Raw genomic sequence first — 22,965 nt, forward strand, 5'->3', positions numbered from 1 at the left:
TCTTAAGGAGGAGCCTGACGAGCCTTTTAACAACACACACCCCTGGAAGCCACCACCATGGAGATAAAGGTGTGTGTCCCCCTTCCCCAGGTACACAGCTGTGGGGGACAGACCTCACGCAGGGACAAACTCCTGCTGTCCTCAGAAATGGGGCTGTCCCCTCTTAGCACCAGCCTCTGGCTGTGTGGAACTGCACCTCCATGCTCTTGCAGCTTGGCCAGCCAACTTCAGACCTGCTCACCAACCAAGCTCCACCTCCCCCAGTCAAAAACTGGAAACCCTGCTAACCCACAACCAGCGGCTGCTTGGTGACAGCCCTGCCCCAGGAGGTACAAAGTAATAAGGACACTGGGCAGAGGAAATAATAAGCCGTAACACAGCGAGTGAGTCATTCTCATTCATGACACCATTTACTTGTGATACTTTGTCTTCCTACCTATCTCCTCACTGCTGCCAGATACCGGTGATCAAACAGAACTCCTCAGCGCTTGGCGGCATTATCCTAAAATCCAGGTCAGCTCCTCTCCGCCCTAGAGCAGAGTCTGTGGGGCCAGGCTGCTCCCCAGCGGTGCTTGGGGCTGAAGAACCCACCAGTCATGGTGTTGGAGAGCAGAGAAAGCACTTCACATGCAGCTGCGTCCACCCAAGGGCGAAGCTCTGTGGGCAATGCTGCAGTGGATGCCATCCTGGTCCTCTCCCACAAGTCCTGGGCAGGGAGGAGGGTCAGGGAAGGGCTGTGAAGGTGGCACGGGAGGAATCCAAGCTGAGCAAAGTACACACCATCCTGCAGCAGGCCCCAGAGCCCTCACACGGACCATCCTCACGGGGAGCAGATGGGAAACCAAGGCACGGAGGGGAAGAACCTGCTCTCTGTCACACGGCGCAAAGGAACCGAATTCACCTCCTTTAGTTTTTAGACTGTCAGTATCCAGAGTTTCCCTTCCTTCGCCAACAGAGTCATTTTAGGAGGGACTGAAAAACGGAAATCACGGGGTCCTCGTGGCTGGTGACCACCAGCACGCTGCGGAATTTGTCAAACAGCATCAGCAGCTGGGAGCGACGCATGTTCTCGTTGTACATGATCTCCTCCAGGTGGTGTCGGCCTCGGAAGTAGTGCAGCAGCCTGCAGGGAAGGAGAGCAAGGGAGGCACGTGGGCCAAAAAGCAAATGCACGCAGCAAGAACTGATACTGCCACCCTCAAGGTTTCCTCTCCCATGGGACGCACATCAGAAGGTGCTGGGGTTGCATCCCTCATTTACGTGGAAAGAGAATTTAATTGGTTCTTACCTTAGGCATGCCTAGTGCAGAAATCCCCTGGAAAAGCAGGGGACTCCCTCCAAAGGTTCTCCATGTATCAAAAGGTTTCCTAGCGGGGTACGTTTCCTGACATTGTCCATTTTCAACATAGTTTTAACTCCAGAAAGCAAGGAACCACAAGTGCCAATGAGCCTTGAGAAGTCAGGATGTGGCAGATTTACTTCTGCCCTCTCTTAGTGGGGTCTACACTGCCCTTTGTCACAGCTCTGCAGTGCAAGCCTGGGCACCTACACTCCATTTTAGAATTAAGAGGGTATTTTCCCTCACAGCAGCCCAAGGGGCTTGGTAACTCTAGGTCGTGTGCTCTTGAGGTTGAGTTAGCTTGGGGTGGGTGGCACAGTCACACCAGAGATGGAAGTGTTGATGACAGGCACCACAGAGCAGCTCTGGGAGTTATAAAGCCCCCAAAGAGCCCCAAAACCCTGAAGTCTAAGCTAAAACCACACTGGCTTCTTCAATTCCCAGTTCTCTTTAGAGACAGCAGAGATACTCCTTTGGTGGCCACCAACATTCTACAACCAGCAGATGATCTCAGCCCTGCACAGTCAATCACGGCCAGATCCGAGACAAACCCCTCCAGCAAGTCCCTGATGGCTGAGGACCTGCCCCTCAGGGACCATTTGGAGCGGTAGAGCCAAGCCAGCCCTTCAGAGTTTGCTGCTCCTCTCTTAATTGTCATAACAACCTCCCAAACACAGGAACCATCCTGCACATGTCACTCAAACACTCCTACTCGTCACGGCCCAGACGTGTACGTCGCAATCACGTCCCCAGCTACATGGACAGACGTGTGTCCGCACGTGTTCCCCATCACGCTCTCCTCCAAAAGCGCTTCAGCAGCTTTTGCTCGTGGTTCCATCCCTGTCTGCAGTTCAGGAATATGTCGGCCTGCTGCTTCCTGCCAACTGACAGTAAAAACGAGTGGAGCTGACAAGATCTGTTTTCCAGTTCATTCATACAGTCTTCCTGCGGGAACAGCCCTCGAAAGACACCAAATATCCCTCGGAGCATTCCTGCCTGTTTTCGCATGAGAGCAGGATGGGGCCTCTCATGCTTTCCCTCAAGGCCTGGCGCTCGCCTGGCTGCCTTCTGCTGCTCAGGCTGGGCCCTCCTGTCCCCCACTGCCCTTCCTGGGTGACTGGAGAGGAGTCACTGTGCAAGAAGTCTCCCTCCAGCACACCCTCAACTCTGCGCAGAGCAGGATTTGCCTCCAGTCCGCTGCCATTTGTGTTTCTCTGCTCCCCAATTTGCCATGTCCCTCCTCTCACCCCCATCTCCTTCCCCAGACTTAAGCTCAGAGCAGGGAACCTCCCTGCCCCATCCCTGCAGGCAGGGATGTGGGGCAGCCCCCAGTAGCCCCCAGCAGCCCCCAGCACACTGCAAACCCCCTTCTGCTTTGATGTTCACCTGCCAGCTCTCAGGTTGGCACCATTACATAGAAGATAATTGCTCTGTCTCTGGACCTGCAGACGGACAAGCTCCCATTGTATTTACCTTTCCTCTATCTGGGATGTACATTTCCCTTTTGCAGCATCTCCCACCGGGTATTTAAATCAGGCTAATTAGTTTCCTCTCCTGCACTGATGGCAACCAGTGTGCACTGAGAAGTGGCCATTAGCAGGGACAGCGTGGGTTTGTCAGTGCATGTGTCAAAGCCAGCCTGTTCCCTGAGGTATTAACAGTAATTTTTGTACCTTGTAACTTGTCTTGCTGTTCAAAAAGCCATTTTGAAGAGGATTTTAAAAGCTACATATTCTCTGCCTTCCATAAGGCTGCTCACTGTGATTGCCCATGCTCTCATCTCCTGGCACAGCTGTCTTCTGTGCAGATGATTACAACCTCGCTTTCAACAGCAACATACACTGAGCAGGAGCTTTCCAATAAATAAATCCATCTTATATTCAAAAAGATTCTGGATTTGTAACTGGTCAATATGAAATACTTTCCACTCCAATAAAAGCTAGAGAGGATATTAAAGAATATCACAAAAATGCCGGCTGGAAGACACCTCCGAAGTCTAGTCCAGCATCCTGCTCCAGCAGGACCACTGCCAATGCTGGAGCTTTTTCCAGCCAAGCTCTGAAACCCTCCAAGGCTGGAGATCCCCCCCACGCCTGGGTAATCTCTCTGGTGCTGCACCACCCTCCCGGGGAAGGAGTTTTCCCAAAAGTCCAAGTAGAATCTAACCTGGGGCTCAGCTCCGGTGAAGATGGGCACTACCTTCACCTTTCTGAGCAGTGAACATTTCTAGGATCCAAAGGGGACATAAGATGGCACTGCCTTTGAGTCCCTTTGAAGCTGCACAGACATGCCTGTCAACAGATGTGCACTTCTGGATCCAGATGTGGCAATGGAAGATTATTGCTTTCCATTACTCATCACTGTTTCTCCCCTCTTCAAGCTACAAGAGCTGCCCCTCTACTGAGCTGCCACTCAGTGTAGTGTTCTTAAATGCTAAAAAATAAATGGATTATCTCAGACTACTCATTCAAATAAAATGATCTTATTTCTGGCCAAGGAGATACCCCTTCCACCAGCACTGCTTGGAAATGGAGCAGAACTGTCCACAGCTTCGTGGCACCAATGAGCATTCCTCTGTGGAGTAGAGGACCTCCATTGCCCAATCTAAGAGCAAGAAAACAAAGTCCTGAATGTGCCTCCACACCCATGGCTTGGGAGAGAAGCCATCAGTGAAGCCTCAGACTGTCTTTAAAAGCACTGCTTAATGTGCAGTGAGGAACGCTTTGTGTACATTACTGAAGATCTAGCTCAAAAAAGGCTTGTCTCCTTCTCGACTGTACTTCTGGAAGGACATGCCATCCCTCCTCTGACAGCACCCGAGGAAAAACTTGGATTTTAATTTCCCTCCAAGGTTCCGAGGGTTAATGCAGCCAATGCTGGAGCCAAGCTTCAGTATTGCTTATTTCCCCTCAAGGTTTCTGCCTTGCAAATACCGGCTGTGCATAGCAATGGACAGGCACAAGCTCTTCCTGCCATCTGTTTAACGAGTAACAGGCCTTCAGAGGCACAGACACAAGAAAACGCGTCGGGCTGAACTTTATTGCTCTGCTGAAAATAGCCCATCCCTTTTTGTGCACACAAAACTATACGTGAAGGGCAGTGGCAGTATATTTAGTGCACTAACGATGCAGTTATAGCAGGAGTTTGTCCTGGGAGGCCGCTGACAGAGCAGAGCCGTTTGCCACGTCACGGCCCTCGTTAGGCTGCTCTTCCTCAAAATGAAGCGAAAAAGAAGAGCTGATGCTGTGACCTGTCTTAGAGAAATGGGGGAGATCAGCTCATTCACTGCTGTGGCTTCCCCACAATTGTTTGCACTTTCATTAAGAGCAATAGGTTTACACAGACACTCATCCCTGATTGTTTATGGCACAAAAAGAGAGAAAAATACACCCACAACCTCCAAATTATGGTGTCTCATGAAACCACTGCTAACCAAGAGCATCTGGCATCAACATTTCTATCTGTACACTCCAGCACCCTGCCCATAGGACCCACTGATTTATTGGATCTTTTCTCCTTCTTGCTCTTGAGCAAGAGTGAGCTCCGCAGTCGTCAGTTCAATCTACAGCAGAGTGGAAATTCAGACTGAGCAAAGCCCCCCCGGGGATCTGCAGAAGAACCTGGTGCACGAGCAAACTGCTAAATAAACATTAAGACAGCTGCCTGCTTACGGCAGCTCATTTTAGGAAGAAATCAAAGTAATTTTTTGCATCTGCAATTCCAAAGCTTTCAAATGGCTGTTCTAACCAGCTAGAGGAGCAATCACGAAATCCTTTTCTCTCCCCAGCATGACTGAGAATCTGCATTGACACTAAACTGGTCCAAAGCCTCCCCCACAAATTCTGTCTGAAAGTATCACCAACTATGATATTGTTTTTACTTTCCTTTCTCACTGGTTTTGTAATGACTTATCTGCTAATGAATTAAAAAAAAAAAAAAACATGTCAAAGTTCTCAAATGACCAAAGTGTTGTGTCTCAATCAGAGAATATCCTCTGAGCAGTTTAGAGAAGATGGAGATGAGTAATTGAGAGGGCAGTGACCACCCACAAGCCTGGGAGGGCTCTGTGAAAGCACCTGCAAACTTTGCCACAGAGAGGGAAAGTATTTTCTTGCTATCACAGCTGTTGTAGGCGACTCGACTACATCCATCCTACGGCAAGAACCGCGTTTCCAGGGGATTACCTACTCACGTGGGAAGTATAGCAAAAGCTGCAATACTTGCCTCGGGTGGTTTTCTGCTCCACAAGTATGAAAACCAGTGAAAGTTGCATTCCAGTGATGCCACTGTGTTTTGAAATGCTTAAGAAGAAAAAGTTTTCCCCTCCACCCCTTTTTCCCAGATGGCTGGTTCGGAAGTCATTCGGCTTTTTACCATGTGCACAACCACATCTTGCGTATTTTGTCGCGCTGAAATTTGTAACGACAAAACTGGGTGCTACTCATCACACATCCTAATGGCTTTAACCGAACTAACCCAACCAAATGAGCAGCTCATCTCTGCAAAACAGACCTGGAAACCTTTTTTAAGTCCGGTCTGTAAAAAGTATTCAGGCTGGCTTTGTGTCTGCTGCTTTTTTTCTGTTTCGTATTTGCATGGGGTTTACAAACCCTACAATAAAGGATAGCTGGCTTGGAAATGTAAATGGACACAAAGTGACAGCACCAGCACGACTGAGGTTTGTCTTTGCAGGCTTAGGGGTTTTTTTTCAGACTACACAGTTTTATGTGTCCCGTGTGTGGACACTGGGAAACTGGCAGACAAACAGCAAAGTCTGCGTTGTCCAGCCATACTCCCTGATGCTCCTTTGCACACCCAGGACTCTTTGTTAACAGCTCTTCTTGTGACACCTATATTAGTTTTTGTTAAAAACTGATGTGTACAGATTAAATAGGTATAAGGGGAAGAAACCCGAAAGAATTTATCCTCCAAAATCCCAAGCTAACAGGATTTCCACACCAATCCTTCAACAGAACAGCAAGAAGAAGAAAAAAAAAAGATGACATTCTGCCCTCCTCATTTCCTACCTTGCAAACATGCGAAGATCTTCTGGATTTTGGGCAGCAGGAACATTAAGGATAGCTTCCCGCTCGTGTTCCAACAAGCTTGCTAGAAGATTCTCTGTCATCCTTTTATTTAGGGGTGAGTCCCCACCAGGTATCAACTCAGCACTGGAATTATCCATGCTAGGGCTTGTCAGAGTCATGTCGTCACTACTAGCTATCAGGGGAAGACAGAAAGAGACACAAAATTTTTTACACACCTCAGCATAATGATGCAAAGATTATCAAGTCAGGCTGTTCCTATATGGTCTTTCCAAATAATCCCTTCAGATTTGTAGAGCAAATAAAGTGCCTCTTGAAATGCTACATGGATCTGCAATTAGTCATACGGCAACACAGCAATTTTCTCAATGGGAAAGTCAAACGTTTCAACGAAGTCATCAATTTATGTGGAAAATTGTACTTCTGGAGACCATAAACAGTCCATAAAAAACATCTGAAAAGAAAATTCCCAGCCAGCTCTGCTGGAATACCGTGAAGTGGTAACATGAAAAGCCGAACAGCACAGAAGGTGGGAGCAAGCAGAAAGGCAGGCCAAGAAGCAATATCCTCTTGTGAGTGCGCCAGAATAAGCAGATCGCAGACTTATCTGACTCACATTCCAAGATTTCTGCCCTAATTCATGACTTCTGTAAAGCTGAAAGTTGCACAGAGAATCTCTCCCGATATCCAACCTCAGTGGCGTCCTGAGAATGCTGCTCGTATCAGCACAGGAAAGTTTGGGGATTTCAGAATTGTATCTGATTTACACTTTTGAAAAAATGCTTTCCTGGAATCACCCTGAAGAATGGCACTGAGGACATTAAAGAAATCAGGAGACAACCAGAAATCAAACATTTGTAAGAATGACAGCATCTCTTCAGGCGGCTTTACAGCCCACAGAAACCAACGAAACAATTCTCACCATTTTCTTTCCTGAAAACCAAAATTTCGTGCATTGACACTGGTGCAGCCAGAGGAACATGGCAGGTACTTCAAAAGTAGAAAGTTACTTTGAAAAAAACAGAAGTACCTCTGATAAAAATATTTTACATCACAAAATTACAAAGCATAACTTGTTTTTAAAAACAAAAATTTAAGGTTTAAGAATTAGCCCTTAAAACTTTCACCAGGTTGCACAGAGAATCTCTCCCGATATCCAACCTCAGTGGCGTCCTGAGAATGCTGCTCGTATCAGCACAGGAAAGTTTGGGGATTTCAGAATTGTATCTGATTTACACTTTTGAAAAAATGCTTTCCTGGAATCACCCTGAAGAATGGCACTGAGGACATTAAAGAAATCAGGAGACAACCAGAAATCAAACATTTGTAAGAATGACAGCATCTCTTCAGGTGGCTTTACAGCCCACAGAAACCAACGAAACAAATTCTCACCATTTTCTTTCCTGAAAACCAAAATTTCATGCAGTGACAGCGGTGCAGCCAGAGGAACACGGCTGTTACTTCAAAAGTAGAAAGTTACTTTGAAAAAAACAGAAGTACCTCTGATAAAAATATTTTACATCACAAAATTACAAAGCATAACTTGTTTTTAAAAACAAAAATTTAAGGTTTAAGAATTAGCCCTTAAAACTTTCACCAATACCCAGCTGTAAGTTTAAGAAGTCATGAGCAAGTGCTCCATCAAAGACAAGTTATCTTGTGACCAAAGCCTGATTACTCTGGGCATTGCTAAGGGAAGCTCTAGAAGTGGGTGGCTGGTTGGACGGCAGAGAAAAACGGGCTCGTACTTGGTGAACCAAAGCTGAGAGCATTGGGGGTGCTTAAACTTCGGCCTCCAACTCTGGCAGTAAAGGGCATGTCTTCATCTTGGGCTCGGAAATCCTCCTCGTTTGGTGGCACCATCAGACAGACGTAAGTGTGAAGCTGAATAAGAAGCCGGTGTTGGAGCATCCATATCACCATTTGAATGAGCTGAGTCTGCAGAGTGAGAAAGGAGGTATTAAACACCCGTGAAATAAAATAAGAGAGGAAAACAATGCACAAAGGTTAGGCTTTGTGAGTAAGAAGTCACAAGGAGAAACGCTTTCCACCCCACACACCATTTTTCTCTCTTCTCCAATCACAGAAAGGCCACCAGGCACACACGTTCATCACACCCAAAGCCTTTGCAGATGCTTAAGCTGTAATCAAACCTTTAATGACCAACATGTCTTTATGCAACACTGACCAACACAGAGTCCCCAAAGGCACCAGCCCTGCCCCTTGCCATGGCTGCTCTGTTCCAGCCCAGCAGCTGAATGCCCTTACCACCAAATGTGGTCATACCACCCCACCTGGAGCTGTTTGGTCCTCCTTTAACAAAACAAGCTTAGTAGGTGCTAAGATGATGGGATGGTCTTCTGAGAGACTGGACATGGGTCAGGCAGATGCAGGCCCTGATGTCCACGGGCCCAACAGCATGAGCCCCAAGATCAGTTTACTGGTTTCTAAACAAGACCCTCCTCTGTGGAGACCTTATAGCAGCCTTCCAATGCCTAAAAATGAGTCAGGCAGATGCAGGCCCTGATGTCCATGGGCCCAACAGCACGAGCCCCAAGGTTTTTAAACAAGACCCTCCTCTGGGGAGGCCTTATAGCAGCCTTCCAATGCCTAAAGGGGCCTTACAGGAGAAATGGGGAGGGACTTTTTATCAAGGAGTGGAGCAATAGGATGAAGAGTAACAGTTTTAAACTGAAAGGGGGGAGATTTAGGTTAGATACTAGGAAGAAATTTTTCACTATGAGGGTGGTGAGAGCCTGGCCCAGGTTGCCCAGAGAAGCTGTGACTGCTCCATCCCTGGAGGTGGTCAAGGCCAGGTTGGACAGGGCTTTGAGCAACCTGGTCTGGTGCAAGGTGTCCCTGTGCAGGGCAGGGGGGGTTGGAACTGGATGGTCTTTAAGGTCCCTTCCAACCCAAACCATTCTGTGATTCTATGAAAATCACTAATCACTGAAGGGTTAATCCCAGAATAGTCAGAATAAAGGTTGGGTTCCTCAAGAAAGCCAGGGAGAGGGCAGGGTGACAGGGCAGAGCTGAAGCACCAAGAGAGGTACCCAGAAGAAGGAACCGTTTGCTGTCAGATGGGAAATTGCTGCAAAGACTCTGGAGATCAAACCCTACCAGGACTCAGTGATGCAGAAACAGCACTAACAGCAGCAGAAACCTTGGCAAGAGCCAGCAGCCTGTGGCTGCCAAGGGGTCCTCTCTCAACCCAAAGGCTTAATACCCCCCATTTGCTCACCATCCCTCTGGAATAAAGGACGGGTCAAGCTTATAAAGGCACGCAAGTTTTCAGGGTGCGCACAGGCACGAGTTTCAGAAGTGCTGAGATGACACTGATAGTACACAAAAAGGCAAAACTCCCTTGTGTTCCAGCAGCTGAAGACCTGCACAATGCCACCAGAGCGATGCTGGAAGCAGGGGACAGAGCAAGGAACCAGCACTTGTAGGTTCTTGGCGTGGCCTCCTTACAGGAGTTCTGGAGGAGTATTCAAAATGCATCATCACGTCTGAATTTCTGCACAAAAAGCCTTTTCATATCACTGTAGGCAACCCTTCCCATAGCCAACAGCTCTGAACACACTGATTCACTGACAAAAGCTGTTTGGGGATTTCATAGCAACCAACACTGTTTTGGTGAGAGAAACACTTGCAGAATGAGCTCAGACTCTGCGAAGGAAGCTTGCTCTGCTGGATTAATCATCAGGATAACGGGCCAAATCTCAATAAAAGCCCCAAACCGAAGTTCATCAGCCCACATAATTTTCCTTTTTCCATAAATCTTATAATTTTCAGTTCCTCCTCTGCTATCAAATCACAAAAGAAACATCTTCTGTTTGCAGACAGAGCCACACCCTGTCTTTTCAGGGATTACTGCTTTTTGGGGCTGAACGGACTTTAATCTTAAAACATATTATCTGGGATCGCCTTCAAACATATCCTTTTTGGAAAAGCCATAATTCATTTTATATGTTTAATAGAAAATCTACAGAAGAGGAAGGTTGGCAGAAGATACCAAATGCATAATATTTTGCTCACATCTGAAATCAGCCTGGAAGAGGGAAGAGGCTTACTCCGATGATTACGTTGCTAGAAACCTTCCTTCCAGATGCAGGCCTGGATGGAAAGATGAGATGTCTCATATATTTTACTTAAATTTCCAACCTGCTGGCAGGCAGCAGCGTCTGATTAGCTGGTTTCACATCAAATGAAAGTGGTCTGCACTTTTCACAGCACAAAGCAAGCCTGGAAAAATCCAAGGAGGCAGTAAGACAGGCTCTGCCAGTCCTGCAGAACCTGCCGGGTGGGGCCTGACCCAGATCAGCCTCTACTGGTCACTGGTGGTTCCATGAATTACAAAACCAACCGGTTGCTTTCCTTACAGCTCTGTGTGCATGGAAAGTGTTATCCAACTCTCTCTAATTCTGCATAAGCACCTTCACCTCTATGCTCTCGTGCAAACATCTAGGAAGCCACCCCTGTTCCAGCAGCTCTGGCTCAGAGGAAGAAGCAGCCGGGCCAAAGTGGGGTTACTGTGGTGCTTCACAAGGGTGATGTTGCACAACGATGGCCAAATGCCTTTGTGCCACAAGCAGGAGAGCTGGAGATCAGTTGGTACTAACTTGAAAACTAGAGAAAACTGTTCTGCCTTATTGAAGTGAGCCTGAATGATCCCTAGATGAGAGAGAATGGTGATCACTGAGGGTTAACTATACGCTAGACTCCAGTGGAAATTTGCTGAAAATCTAGCCCTATAGAAAAGCCCAAGCAACGCAGCGTCCTGCACTGTACCCGAAGTGGCACACTTTGTGCCATCACTGCAAACATGCTTCACACCACCGTTTCCACTTTGTCCTGCCCACACATAAATACCTTTTCCAGGTTTAAACCTATTTCTTACTAAAAGCAGCAAGTGTTTTCACAGATTCAGTCTAGCAGAAGCTTTGCTGTTATGTTTTGCTCTTGCTGCTTGTCTCTGGACATGAACACTGAATTTACATCCATTCTCCATCTGCTCCCCTTGATGGAGCTTCCAGACAGATCTGCAGGAGAGAAGGCTTCCCGGCACCATCTGCGTTGCTCTGTCTGTTGGAAATGCTCTTCCTCCCTCAAAGATACAGGGTTATCTTGGTGCTTGGTCTCAGCCTACTCAATTAGCTGGGCTCCTTGCTGAAGCCAAAAAGGGCTAAGCAGCTTCCCAGGCAAGGCTCCAGACTGCCTCCATCACTCAGGCATCATCTGGCACTGTAGGAAGCCACAGCCAAGCCTTTTTTGGCTGAAACACCGGGACCGTGACGGAAATATAAAAGGAAACATTTTTCGTTGCTTAATTTAACTAACAATCAACTTTAAATTTCATCCATATTCCTTTAATCCTTCCCGTCTCCCCATGCTGCCTCTTTCCAGAGGGGTCCTGTCTGCGGCAGCATCTGGACCGCTCCTGCTGGCACGGATCTGTCCCCTTTCTGTCCCCGTCCCGCAGCGCAGCGGGGTGAAGCTCGAGCATGTTGTCATGCAAAGGCGGCACGGAAGGCGCTGGTAACAATGCACCGCTTTGTGCTTATTGACAAAAGCAGGGAAGAACATGAAAACATGGGCACTACACGTCAGCCCATCTGGGACAGGCAGAGGAAAGCTCAGCCCCAAGTCTCGGAGGGACAAGATCCAGCATTCATTATTCTCATCCCTCTGGGAATCAAAGGGAGCATTTGTAAAACTCTTGAGTAACGCGTTAAATAAAATGCATTTCCTGCAAGGATTCTTTAAGGCTTTTTTCTTTCCTGGGCCTAAAAGCTATGGAAACCATCAAGATTACTGGGGACTAGCAACAGTCAGAGGAAAGCGAAGGGAAAAGAGCAACCCAGAAGCACTCAATCCTGGCTTGTTTCTCACCACGTGAGGATACCCTCTGAGTTAAAGCACAGCTTGTTTGGCCTACCCAAGTATACGAGCCCCTTTTCTCCAGTCTGGACTAACTAGTTATTTAACATGTGAATATTTCAAGGCCTGACCTGAGAACTAAGCGCTGCCTTGGCTCAGCAGGACAGCACCTCCAAAGCTGCCAGGGAAATGGATGTTTGCTGAAATACATTAAGTTTCTTTATCATTCAAACCACACTGTTTTATGAAATGAAGCTAAGCTATTAAAACTTCTCCCTATTTTACAGAAAACAAAGGCCCCTGTTAACATAGGACAAAACATTTATTGTCTAATATTGTTGTTTTAATCATCGTGTAACAGCTCTGAATTCTCACTTTGCTGAGAGCACTCAACCATTCCCTCTGTTTAGGCCTAGAAAGCCATATTTTTTTAACATGCCACACCGAAACCCCTTGATTTTATACCTAGTCCAACTGAATATAAATGTGCCTTAATACTACTTCCATACCTCTGCCAACAAAAGCTCCCGTAACTCTTAATGCCTTCCAGATGCCCAGCAGAAGAGTCTCACAGAAGACACAACTGGCTGTTGAGGATTTGCCTGCAGCTCTCCTCCCACCCCATCCCCTGACACACACGCTCCTTTTCCACCCAGCTCTTGCACAAAGCACGGCACGTTTCCCGGATGCGTAAAGCAGAGCCCTCCTCTACCAGTGCTCTTGCTCCCAACAGGACAGCCAGGCTTATTAAAACAAAAAGGAAAAACTAAACATATTTTGCTCAGCTGCAGCTGTCATACTTTCCCATCTGGTTTTTTTCCAAAGTTATTCTAGCCCCATCAAGGGAGAATTAGATAACTACAATAATAACAACAATGTGCATTATGATAAAGAGCTATATTGTAGTGAAGTGGATGCAGAGAGGAAATGGGATGTCTAATTCCATAGGTACACTCCTCCTGCCTTATGGGTGGAAAGATCCCCCCTGCTAGTCCAGATTTGTTGCCTGAGGCAGGGTAGGGAGATGTTATACCTCCTTCTGAAACAGATGAAGTAGCTGAGGCCGTAATGCACAGAGGAGGGGAAGCCACAAGCATTATCCCCATCTCTGGGTTTGCAAAGAAATCTAGCGTAGAGTAGCTGGGTGAAGAAACTTTGATACTCTACAAAGAAAGCCTCACACTGAAAAGCACATTAAAGCATTCCCATGTAGCAACTGGAGTTCTCCAGTATGTCCCCAGTGCACACAGGCTGTCAATGAACGTGTGCTGAGCTAAAGGTTTTAGGTCTCCAAGTATTTCTGTGCATTCACAGGAGGTTCCGAAGGGGTGTGCACCCCACTGAACCCCACCAGAGCTCCCCTCTGCTCTGCTCTGTGGTCACATCAAGGCTGTGCCACACAAGCAAGAGGAGAGGACAGGGACAGGAACAAATAACTACAGGCAGCAGAAGGAAGGACAGCTTCTTTGGGAGTGGGATAGAAGAGATGCATATTCTTTCTTTTCCAGTAAAACACTAAAAGGGAAGATGAGTTTCCCTCTTGTATCAGCTCACCAGATCTCCTCACCCCATGGCTGCACCCTGATGAGATCCAGCACCAGCAGCATGAGCTGAACTGGCTGGTGTTCAGGACAGTCCCAGGCTGCACTGGAAGGCAGCAAGTCCAGATGATGCTGCACAGCACAGGGGAGCCAACGGACAACTCGCCACGGTGAAAAGGGGAAAGTCACTTCTGCTTTCCTCGCCCACATCTCCCACTGCAGAATCACCTCCCTCATTCTGTGCCAGCCCTGGAGCTTGCTGGTTTCCCCCCCTGAGCAATTCCCACCTGCCAAGCCAGCAGAAAGCTAGTGTGGTGGAAACAAGAGAATAGAGCCGAGTGGGACAGGAGCCAGCTCTAGTGTAAAGGGAAGAGGGAAAGGAGGGAGGTGTGTGTGCACACACCTGAGAGTGGGAAGGAAAAACAAGGCCTCCTCTCAGCAGCACCGAGATATCGTTAGATCATCTGAGCTGTGGGTGTGGGCTCATCCTCAGGCTGCTGCAACACTGCAAGCCAAGCAAGGCAGGTTAAACGCAGAGAAAGGGAAGCTGGCATAGAAATCACTACACCAATACCAAAACCTTTTCAAATTGCAAGCACAAGACTATGGATAGATACACAGCAACCAGAGAGTTCAAGCCCAATACACTGCTTGTCATCGCAGGCAAGAAAGGAGATCAAGAAGAAGGGCTCAAGAAAAATTCCTTCCTCTGGCAGAGGGTAGGCTGGGAGCAGTGGCAGCGCTGGCACACGCCTCGCACTGGGCATCTCCCACCTACCGACAGACAGACACCAAAAGCAGAATGTAGACATGCACTCTTGTCCTTGTTTTCAGGGTATTTCAGGTTGTTTGTACCTCATACCAGCCAAAAAACACCACAGCACCCCAAGTATAAAAATGCCAGCGTCACAGTGTTTTCACCCACCCAAAGGAATGGAGCAACTCCACCCTTCCAACAGGAATCAAACAAAAGTACCTTCATCCTCTTTCAAACCAGGCAGCACGACCTGGTATAAAAACAGGAGGAAAGGCCCTTTAACAGTTTTCCTATGTTGTATTGTGGACTTTATTAATGCCTTCCGTGTGCTCTACCCATCCAGAAGCACGGGCCAAAAGGAGGAGGACAATCCCATGCTTAAGACAAGAATCAAATGGGATGGACGCCATGAGACTGTAACAGCCTCTGCAGAAAATAAAGCCCTTCCCACAGCCCTGACCTTCCAGCACAGATGACCTTCAGAAATACAGAGACAGTACAGTCCGCCCGATGAAAAGCACCAGATAGCACACCACTAGTGAAAATCTTCAAAGTTAAAAAAACAACCAGCCCTACTCCCCTCCTGAGTACACAAAGAATAAAATTACAGTGAGAGGTCCCAACTTGTAAATTTTTTTCAAGGGCAAAGCAAATACAATTTGACAATATTTACAGTTCACAGTACAGCATCTTTTATCGCTGCACAGCGGAACAAAAACCCACCCACATTTCATCAGATTAATTGCTCTATCGACTAGATCTCTGTTAATTACAACTGGAGCCTGACCACCTCAGGATAGGGACTGGATTCATGGATTCATCTCTATTAAAAAGCTAGTTCCAAACAAAACAATAACAAAGTTCAACACAGGTAAATCAGCAAGAGTAGAAGAAAATACCTTTCCTACATTAATGTATTGATATGAAAACATCTAAAAACTGCCTCTAATGTAAACTTCAGTAGAAGAAAATACTTTTCCTACATTAATGTATTGATATGAAAACATCTAAAAACTGCCTCTAATGTAAACTTCCCCCAGAACCGTCTCATTTGGCTTTATCAGAAGGAAGCTTGCCACGACTGCCAGCAGCCCCACCAGTGGGTGGTGTCTGCCCCATCTTCATGCACGTGTCTTGGCAACACGGCCCCGAGTCTTCTGCAACCCCAGTTCTCAGCTCCCCTTTTCAGACTGTGGAAGGCCCTTCCGTAGCTTTGCACAGGATCGTCCTTCATCCTTCCCCACCTGCTGGAAGGAGGATGAAAACAAGCCGTGCTGTTCACCTTCAGGTCCCACCACGGACAGGAGAGCCCCAGAAAGAAGACACACACACTATGAAGGAGCCATTTTAGCACCCCAACAGCTCTGGAAAACACTGATTGAGCACTGGGGTTTCAAAGCATAATTGCAGCACTTTATTTGGTATTTTAAACCAAAGTAGGATGTCTGAGAACAGTCAAAAGTATTGAAGGAGAAGTATTAAGGCAAGTAATTAATTTAAAAATTAGAATAAGACTGCTTCCTGAAGCTGGTGCAGCTAGAATAAAAGTAATTATACTAATTCAGCTTCAATTTTCAGGACACAGAGTAGTCTATAACTACAACAAGGAACTGACAAAATGGTAGTGCCTGCTCCTCCCCTGCCTCCCAAGGTGGCAGCTGACCAGTACATACTATTGGAATTAGACGCTACATCATTAGTTATCTTTATCTCTGATCATAATCTCTGCCAACCTGTAATTACAACAAATTCTTCTCTCACAATTGTGCCTGTGTGCGCAATTGATGTTAATCTGCCAGATATATCAACAGCGGCTCATTTCATACAGCCAGCAAGTCACCCAAGTATGAAGGCTAGCAAACAACACGGCAAGAAACCAGCTGGAGGAATCTGCCCGTGCTCCCTTTGCCACAACGAGCCGTGCCTAGAGGTCCAAGCTTCTTCATCTGGGGATAGAGCAGTGTCAGCCAGGAGACCTCACGTTACTGAGCTCTTTCTTGCATTTCACCAGTTCCCAGAAATGCCACAAGCAATGATCTCTGTCTAAGCAAAACAGGAGCACACAAATCCCAAATCCGTATATTATTACCCCACATCTGAACGTTAGAATGCTAACGCTGGAACACAGGGACTTGTGTTGACTCCACGCTGAGTCTACTTCCTGTAACAGCCTTTAAACAATTCCAGTTTCAAATCCAAAGCTAAGTGAATAGACAGTTTGCTCTTAAAACTAGATTGTCAACTTAAAGCAGATGGAATATAATAAAATTAAATGGGATTGTGAGGAATCCACAAACTTGCACTGAGCCATGCTAATTTATGAGAGTTTTCAACAGACCAAATGGAGTTTCAGTTTTCCCTACTCTACCACTCCAGGAAAAGAAGCATTCTGGTTTTTCTTTTGGGTCTGTGCTTTGCTAGCACAGAGCATCTGCACAGCTTCACCTTGAACACCCCCACAGCTTTTTGGCATGTGGGTATGAAAAAACGAATCATATGGTTGGAAACCCAGTAATTGGCAACTTCTAAACCCGCAAGAGCGGGTTCCTGAGGAGGTACTCCAAAAGCAACACCATTCCTTGTTCTCATCAGCTGGAGAAGGAGCAGCTCCTGTGCACTCCCCATCTCACCTCCTGAACAGGCGGCGCGAGTGGATTCTTGAACTCTGAGAGTGACACTGGGAGGGAGAACTTGGAAAGCATCGACGGCAGGTTGTGGCCCCGGAACTGACAGGAAAACGCATCTGCTAATGGTGAGTAACTACAGAAAAGAGGGAAAGGCAGAAATCAGTTTTATATTGCTGGTCAGCGTAACATTTATCCATTTAAGCATTGCAGAAGTGCCAATTCCCAAATGAAATATTCTCTGTGATCAAGAAAAACAGTAAGGATAGTTTATGGCATGTTGCATCCTGCAAAAGTAAGCAAGAAGCACATGCACTTTCATCTTGGCGTTACATTCAGCTCCAGCACATTATTCAAGGTGTGGAGGGAATCCAGAGGAGAAAAATAAAAATTATAAGAAGTCTAGACCTGCGCAGTCTCTGATCAAAGGAACAGGGATTGGGCAGTCTGGAGAAGACAGGGATGGGCAGGAAATACACACAATCTTTGAATATGCAAAATGCAGCTGCAGATGTGACTGTTCTCCCTGCCTATGCTGGCAGGACACGCAATGTGACTGATCAGAAGTAAGGGAAAGTCAAGTTAAACATTAGGAAAACTGCCTGTATTAGGATTGCCATCTACAAAAGTCTTCAAGAAGCACTGCCATATATGACAGGCACAGTTGTTCCTGAATGACCTCAAGGTCCCTTCCAGCCCTATTTTTATACCTCCATCACAGAAGTTTTGATTTAAAACTATTTTCCTAAAACTGAGTTCCAACACAGACTCTAAAAACATCTCAAAATCCAACAGAGAAAGGGTTGCCAATCTTTAGCAGAGCAAAAATACCCACTCTGCTGCCTTCACATCTTCCCTGTGCTGCTGCTGCCTGCTCTCAGAATGGCTGTGTTGCCTTCTGCCTGCAAGAAGGCATATGGATATGAAAAAATGAAACACCATCACATGAAACAATGCAATAGTGATAGCAACACTACCCTGACTTGATACTTTTGATTAATTTCAGGTGATGCTGGGTGCCAGATGAAACACTCCCTGATTTAACTTAATCATAAAGTGTTTTGTTTTGTAAATGTTTCCATATTGCATCAGGCTCAAACAGCCTTTCTGACATGGACATTCAGTGAGCAAGCATACTAAAAATACCAAAAGTAGCTTCACGGGGTAAATATTGCTTCCAAGGCCCCCATCACTGCACAAGCATGTTGATCTGCTCCGGTGTCCGTTCCTACCGCACACAAACTCCTATAGATCCTACCCTAGGAAGAAAAATCCTACCCTATATCCAGCAAGACAGGGAAGGAAAACAAAACTGCCCTTCTCACCACCTTCTTGCTACAGTCACTTGCTTTCCTTCTACTTACAGGCAGACGCTGGCATTTGGAGAAAGCATGTAGACATTGTTTTCACACAGCGGATAAATAATAATTGCTTTTCCCCAGTAAACGAGATGTGCAGCAAGCTGGAAAACCTGCATTGAGGAAACGGGGAAAAATTAGGAGAGCAAAAAAGCAAAACTGAAAGTCTCAGCAAGAGTTCCACACAATGATAGAGAAGTTTTGCTTGAGCTGAAATGAAAGAAAAATGTTCCATCCTTTCACCCTGCCTTCAGAATAAATTCAGGGTTTAATATAACATGTGGCACATCAAAAAGCATTTGACAAGGTTATGGATTTCCAGAGGTTTGATTCACATTTCTAAGCAACTTAGTATTTCCTGCCTTAACAGAATTTCTTCAAACTGCATCAACAGAAGTTTAGCTACTTTTCATGCCCCAAAAACCTATTCTTTTTTATGCACAAAATGCATTAAGTGTTAACACATGAAAAATGAAACGAAAGAATCAGCCTCTACCATGACAAAAACATAAAGGAAACCAACACTGCCTTTTTAATGCACTGAGGTATTTCAGTAATGAGTTACACAAAATATTTTAATGTGTTAAACAAGTCAGTGGTTGTTAATGACTCTGGAAGAGCCACATAAATAGCATCTCTGAGACATAAAATCCAGCCTGTATCATTAGATGCATTTAAGTTTGCTTTTTTTGTATAGAACAAACCTACAGGAGCAGTAGGGAATTTCCAGAGTTCATCCCATAGCTATATACTGCCAAGTAACACCACAGGCCACTGTAAGCAGACCTGGAAATTTTATTACAGAACAGGACCTTTCCCTTTGAATAAGAGAAGGCATGGACCTATGATCAGGAACATCTGAGAAGACAAGCTGTGCTCTTCTCTGAGCATAGATTGCATCACTCCATCTGATTCGACCCTTAGAAGCACAGAGTGGCTTCTCCCCTCTCCCGTATCATCTAATATAACCATCAGGCCCTTCCAGCAAAGGGCCAGGATGACCACAGTCTTCTGCAGTGGTCTCTCCATGGCCTTGTGTCCCACGTGATTCCCAGAGTCTCATTCCCACCTCCCTTTCCAAGGGCCTGTCACATCACTCTCAACAATTCAGATTTGAAATCTGGTTGTCAATCCCAGAAAGGCATTCAGAAGAGCTGCTGGCTTGGAGACTGGCTCAAAAATTTTGCCCAAACCAGAGTTTCTTCCTGGGACCTTGCAAAGTCTGTGTGCTGATGTACTAAGGAAATGGATGGGTAGGTTTGCAGAGGCTTTCAGAGCTCCTTACTAGATAAGATCTTGGCAGATCCAGGGAAAGCAGCAGTATTTGGCCATGGCAGCTGTAAGCCTTCACTTGCATTTTGGGTGCCTCTATTTGCACAAAGACATCAATGTGGTGGAACCAAGACAGACCCCTGTGGCATAAGCCAAGAGTACTATTTGTTCTGGTTTTAACTACCGAACAGGAAGGCACAGAGAAGACAGAGCCACTCTTCTCAGAGGGTCACCGGGACAGGAGGCAACACACAAGGCAGAAGATGGAAATTCCCATTAGGTACAAGGAAAGTTTTTCATCCTGATGCTGGTCAAACGCTGGAGAGAGAAGTTGTGGGCGGTATCCCCTGTGGGCATTCAGAATTTGAACAGCCCAGTTCCTCAGCAGCCTCCTTTAATGGACTTGCTCTGAGCAGTGGTGTGGACTGGAGATCTCCAGACACCCCTGCTACCCCACAGCAATCCAGGATTCAGATGTGGCCACAGGAGCACCGTGGCTGCACCCCTGCCCTTCATCTCTCCAGCCCTTCCCCAAGCTCTAAGGCTCACGCTTCCTCCGAGCGCTCTGCTCACGGCGAGAGAACCGATGTGCTCACGGCCCACAGGAACCCACCGGCACACAGGAAAAAAACACCAAGTGAATTAAAAGAATTTCAGCTGCCCCCGTACCTGCAGCAATGCCAAGTCAGCATCTTGAGCCAGTTGCTGCAAATTCTTCACAGCAGAGGTAGTTTTAATTACTCTCACCAGGGCAGGAGAGCAGTCCAACGGGAGCTCATTAAGCAATGACTTCTCATCATTTAAAAGTAATAAGGCATGGTACGGCCTGCAGAAAAAAGGAATACATTTGCACAGTAAACTGTAACTTTTCCTGAAGGCTTAGTTATTCCCAGGCCATTATACCTGGTCAATCTACTTGTAAAAAAGAACTTTTAATATCATCCTTTTGCTGTAAGTGGCTGCAGAATAAGCTTGGTTTTGTGTCACAAGATAAAATGCTCCCCATAAAAGGGGGCTAGAGGGTTATATAGTAACTGGATGATCTAGTGACTAGAAAAAAAATGACTGCACTGTGCTGGCATACAATTAAGCCTGGAGAACTAGTCTGAAAACTGCTTATCTGCATTACTGAAATGCAGAATAGAGTAGAAGAAAGGCAGAAAGCAAGAATTAGTTACTTTTGGAGGTAAAAAAATGTAAACACGGAGAGCAGGAAATAAGATTATCATGGGGCCTGGGCTGTCTTTCTTCTAAAAGCAAAATTAATTCTGAGTCAACAGATTAAAACGAACACGCCATTCCTCTGACTGGAAGCAGTGCAGACCTCTCTGGTAACATCACCTCCCATTTTCAGTACAACCACCCAATGCTAACCCAAAAAGGCTGTGGCTTCCCACCCCCCCACACACAGCAGCACCGTGGTACCTTGGCATCACCTTCAGGGAGTCCTGTCTGAGCCCACGTCCCCACCACCTCTAACTACAGCTCAGCATCATGTCACCCCCCAGCTCTGCCAGCACAGACGCTTGCAGCTTGGAACTGGACCATCCTTGGAACTGGAGGAAGGACCATCCACACCCTGAGGGACAGAGCCTGCTCTTACCTGATAGACTTCAGGCTTCTCTCGATTGCTTCCGGGGGTATAAAGTTTGTGGCAACATAATGGATTTTATGAGGCAGGCAGAAACTCACTTCCAGCCAGTTGTTGATATGTAAACGGACCACCCCTGTTGTGCAGAGACTGAAATAGGAAGAAAATAAATACACACAGCATTTACAATGTATAATAGATGTAAACAGTGGTCCACATTAACCCCTGCACAGGAATTGCACCAGGAGGAGAAAAGTCTGAATGTCCCCCGTCTGTCCCCAGCCTGGCTGAGGAGCAGCTGAGTCCTCGCTGCCAAGGCTTCCTTAGCTTGTATTTATAGAGCATTATCCCCTGTGAGGATCTGGGGGGATTTGAAAGACTTCTCCTGCTGCTCTGCTCCTCTGCTCTTAACAATGCAGCAGTATCTCAAGTTAAAAGACTTTCTTGAAGATCTACTGCAAAGTACCAGAAAATTCCCCAGACCAGAGCTGCAAAGGGCAAAGATGAATTGGGCGTAATGTTTTCATCACCAATTTCCATCCTCCTCTCCATGAGGAGAGAAAAGGAGATGTCCGTACTGGGCAAGAAGTGTTTCAAGCAGCACGTTTCCACAATAACCAACTCTTTCAGTTCTGCTTAGGTGGTTTGTTTCCTACCAACCTGCTCCTGCTCGTCACATGAAATCACAAATGTGCCTTTTAAATGGTTTCTTCGTTCTAGGAAACCGCAGGGACTAAGCTAAGCCTTTAAGCTGACTTCAGACAACGGGACCGGAGTGGAAATGATGGATGTGTCAGCAATGACAATGAAGTCTGACCCTCGTGTTCAGCCTGAAAGCATCTATAAGCCTCTTTTACTGAAAAAAAACCCAGCAAGCTGGAGATTAGAGCAATGAACGTCATTCAGGTAGTTTTAAAGAAGTCTGTAAATCTAGACAACAAATTAAATATACCTGGGTAGGTAACTCTATTTATTTTAAAGTGGGTGAAGATACTCGAAGGGTAACATACCATTGGGAGATAAGCTCCACCGTGCAAACCTCTCCAGCACTGCCCAGCCAGCAGGCAGGGAACACCAGCCTGGGAACAGCTCCACTAGAGCCAGTGGGACCCCAAAGGGAGGAAGAGGCAGGATCCAGAGCATCTTTTCACATATACTCAGTTAGGAACAAATACAAACTTTTAAATCAATCTTAAGGAATAGCTAATCCTGTCTGCACTGGAGAGCTGAAGTCCTTTGATTTTAAACTTGTTCCAGAAGAATTTTTTGGAGCCTAAAATAAAATCTGGGGGCCTAAAATAAAATTTTGAAGTTTGCATTCAAAAATTCAAGTGTGCTTAGACTCACAATATGACAATATTCCCCTCTACACCAAACAGATTTAAACACATACCAGGAACTGGCCAGGAGCAAATACATGTCTTGGAGTCTCTTTATGTGGCCATTTAAATACCTATACCTAGCCTTCATTTGTAGGCCACAAACTAACATGCTCTTTTTCAAGTTCATCTGGTTGCATACAGGGTTTTGAGAGACCTGAAAATTCAGCTTTAAAACA

The 22,965-nt window shown here is 46.3% G+C and overlaps 1 protein-coding gene across 7 annotated transcripts in view; it reads right to left on the minus strand.

The window, feature by feature from the left end:
• Positions 1–388: 388 nt before the first annotated feature.
• NPRL3 (NPR3-like, GATOR1 complex subunit) overlaps positions 389–22,965 on the minus strand; it is a 48,012-nt gene continuing 25,435 nt past the window's right edge. For 6 of the 7 annotated variants that reach the window (XM_014936433.1, XM_014936432.1, XM_014936430.1 and 3 more), the window contains 7 exons: positions 21,420–21,557; positions 20,486–20,642; positions 18,551–18,657; positions 17,193–17,322; positions 8,133–8,322; positions 6,367–6,559; positions 389–1,123 (listed from right to left, as the gene is read on the minus strand). In XM_014936433.1, coding sequence (XP_014791919.1) covers positions 958–1,123; positions 6,367–6,559; positions 8,133–8,322; positions 17,193–17,322; positions 18,551–18,657; positions 20,486–20,642; positions 21,420–21,557 — 1,081 coding nt within the window. In that variant the 3' untranslated portion in view covers positions 389–957. The remainder of the gene's footprint in view (positions 1,124–6,366; positions 6,560–8,132; positions 8,323–17,192; positions 17,323–18,550; positions 18,658–20,485; positions 20,643–21,419; positions 21,558–22,965) is intronic. The other variant, XM_014936431.1, reaches the window with a different exon arrangement.

This window comes from Calidris pugnax, unplaced genomic scaffold (assembly GCF_001431845.1).
Source record: "Calidris pugnax isolate Ruff unplaced genomic scaffold, ASM143184v1 scaffold17, whole genome shotgun sequence".
Classification (NCBI taxonomy): domain Eukaryota; kingdom Metazoa; phylum Chordata; class Aves; order Charadriiformes; family Scolopacidae; genus Calidris; species Calidris pugnax.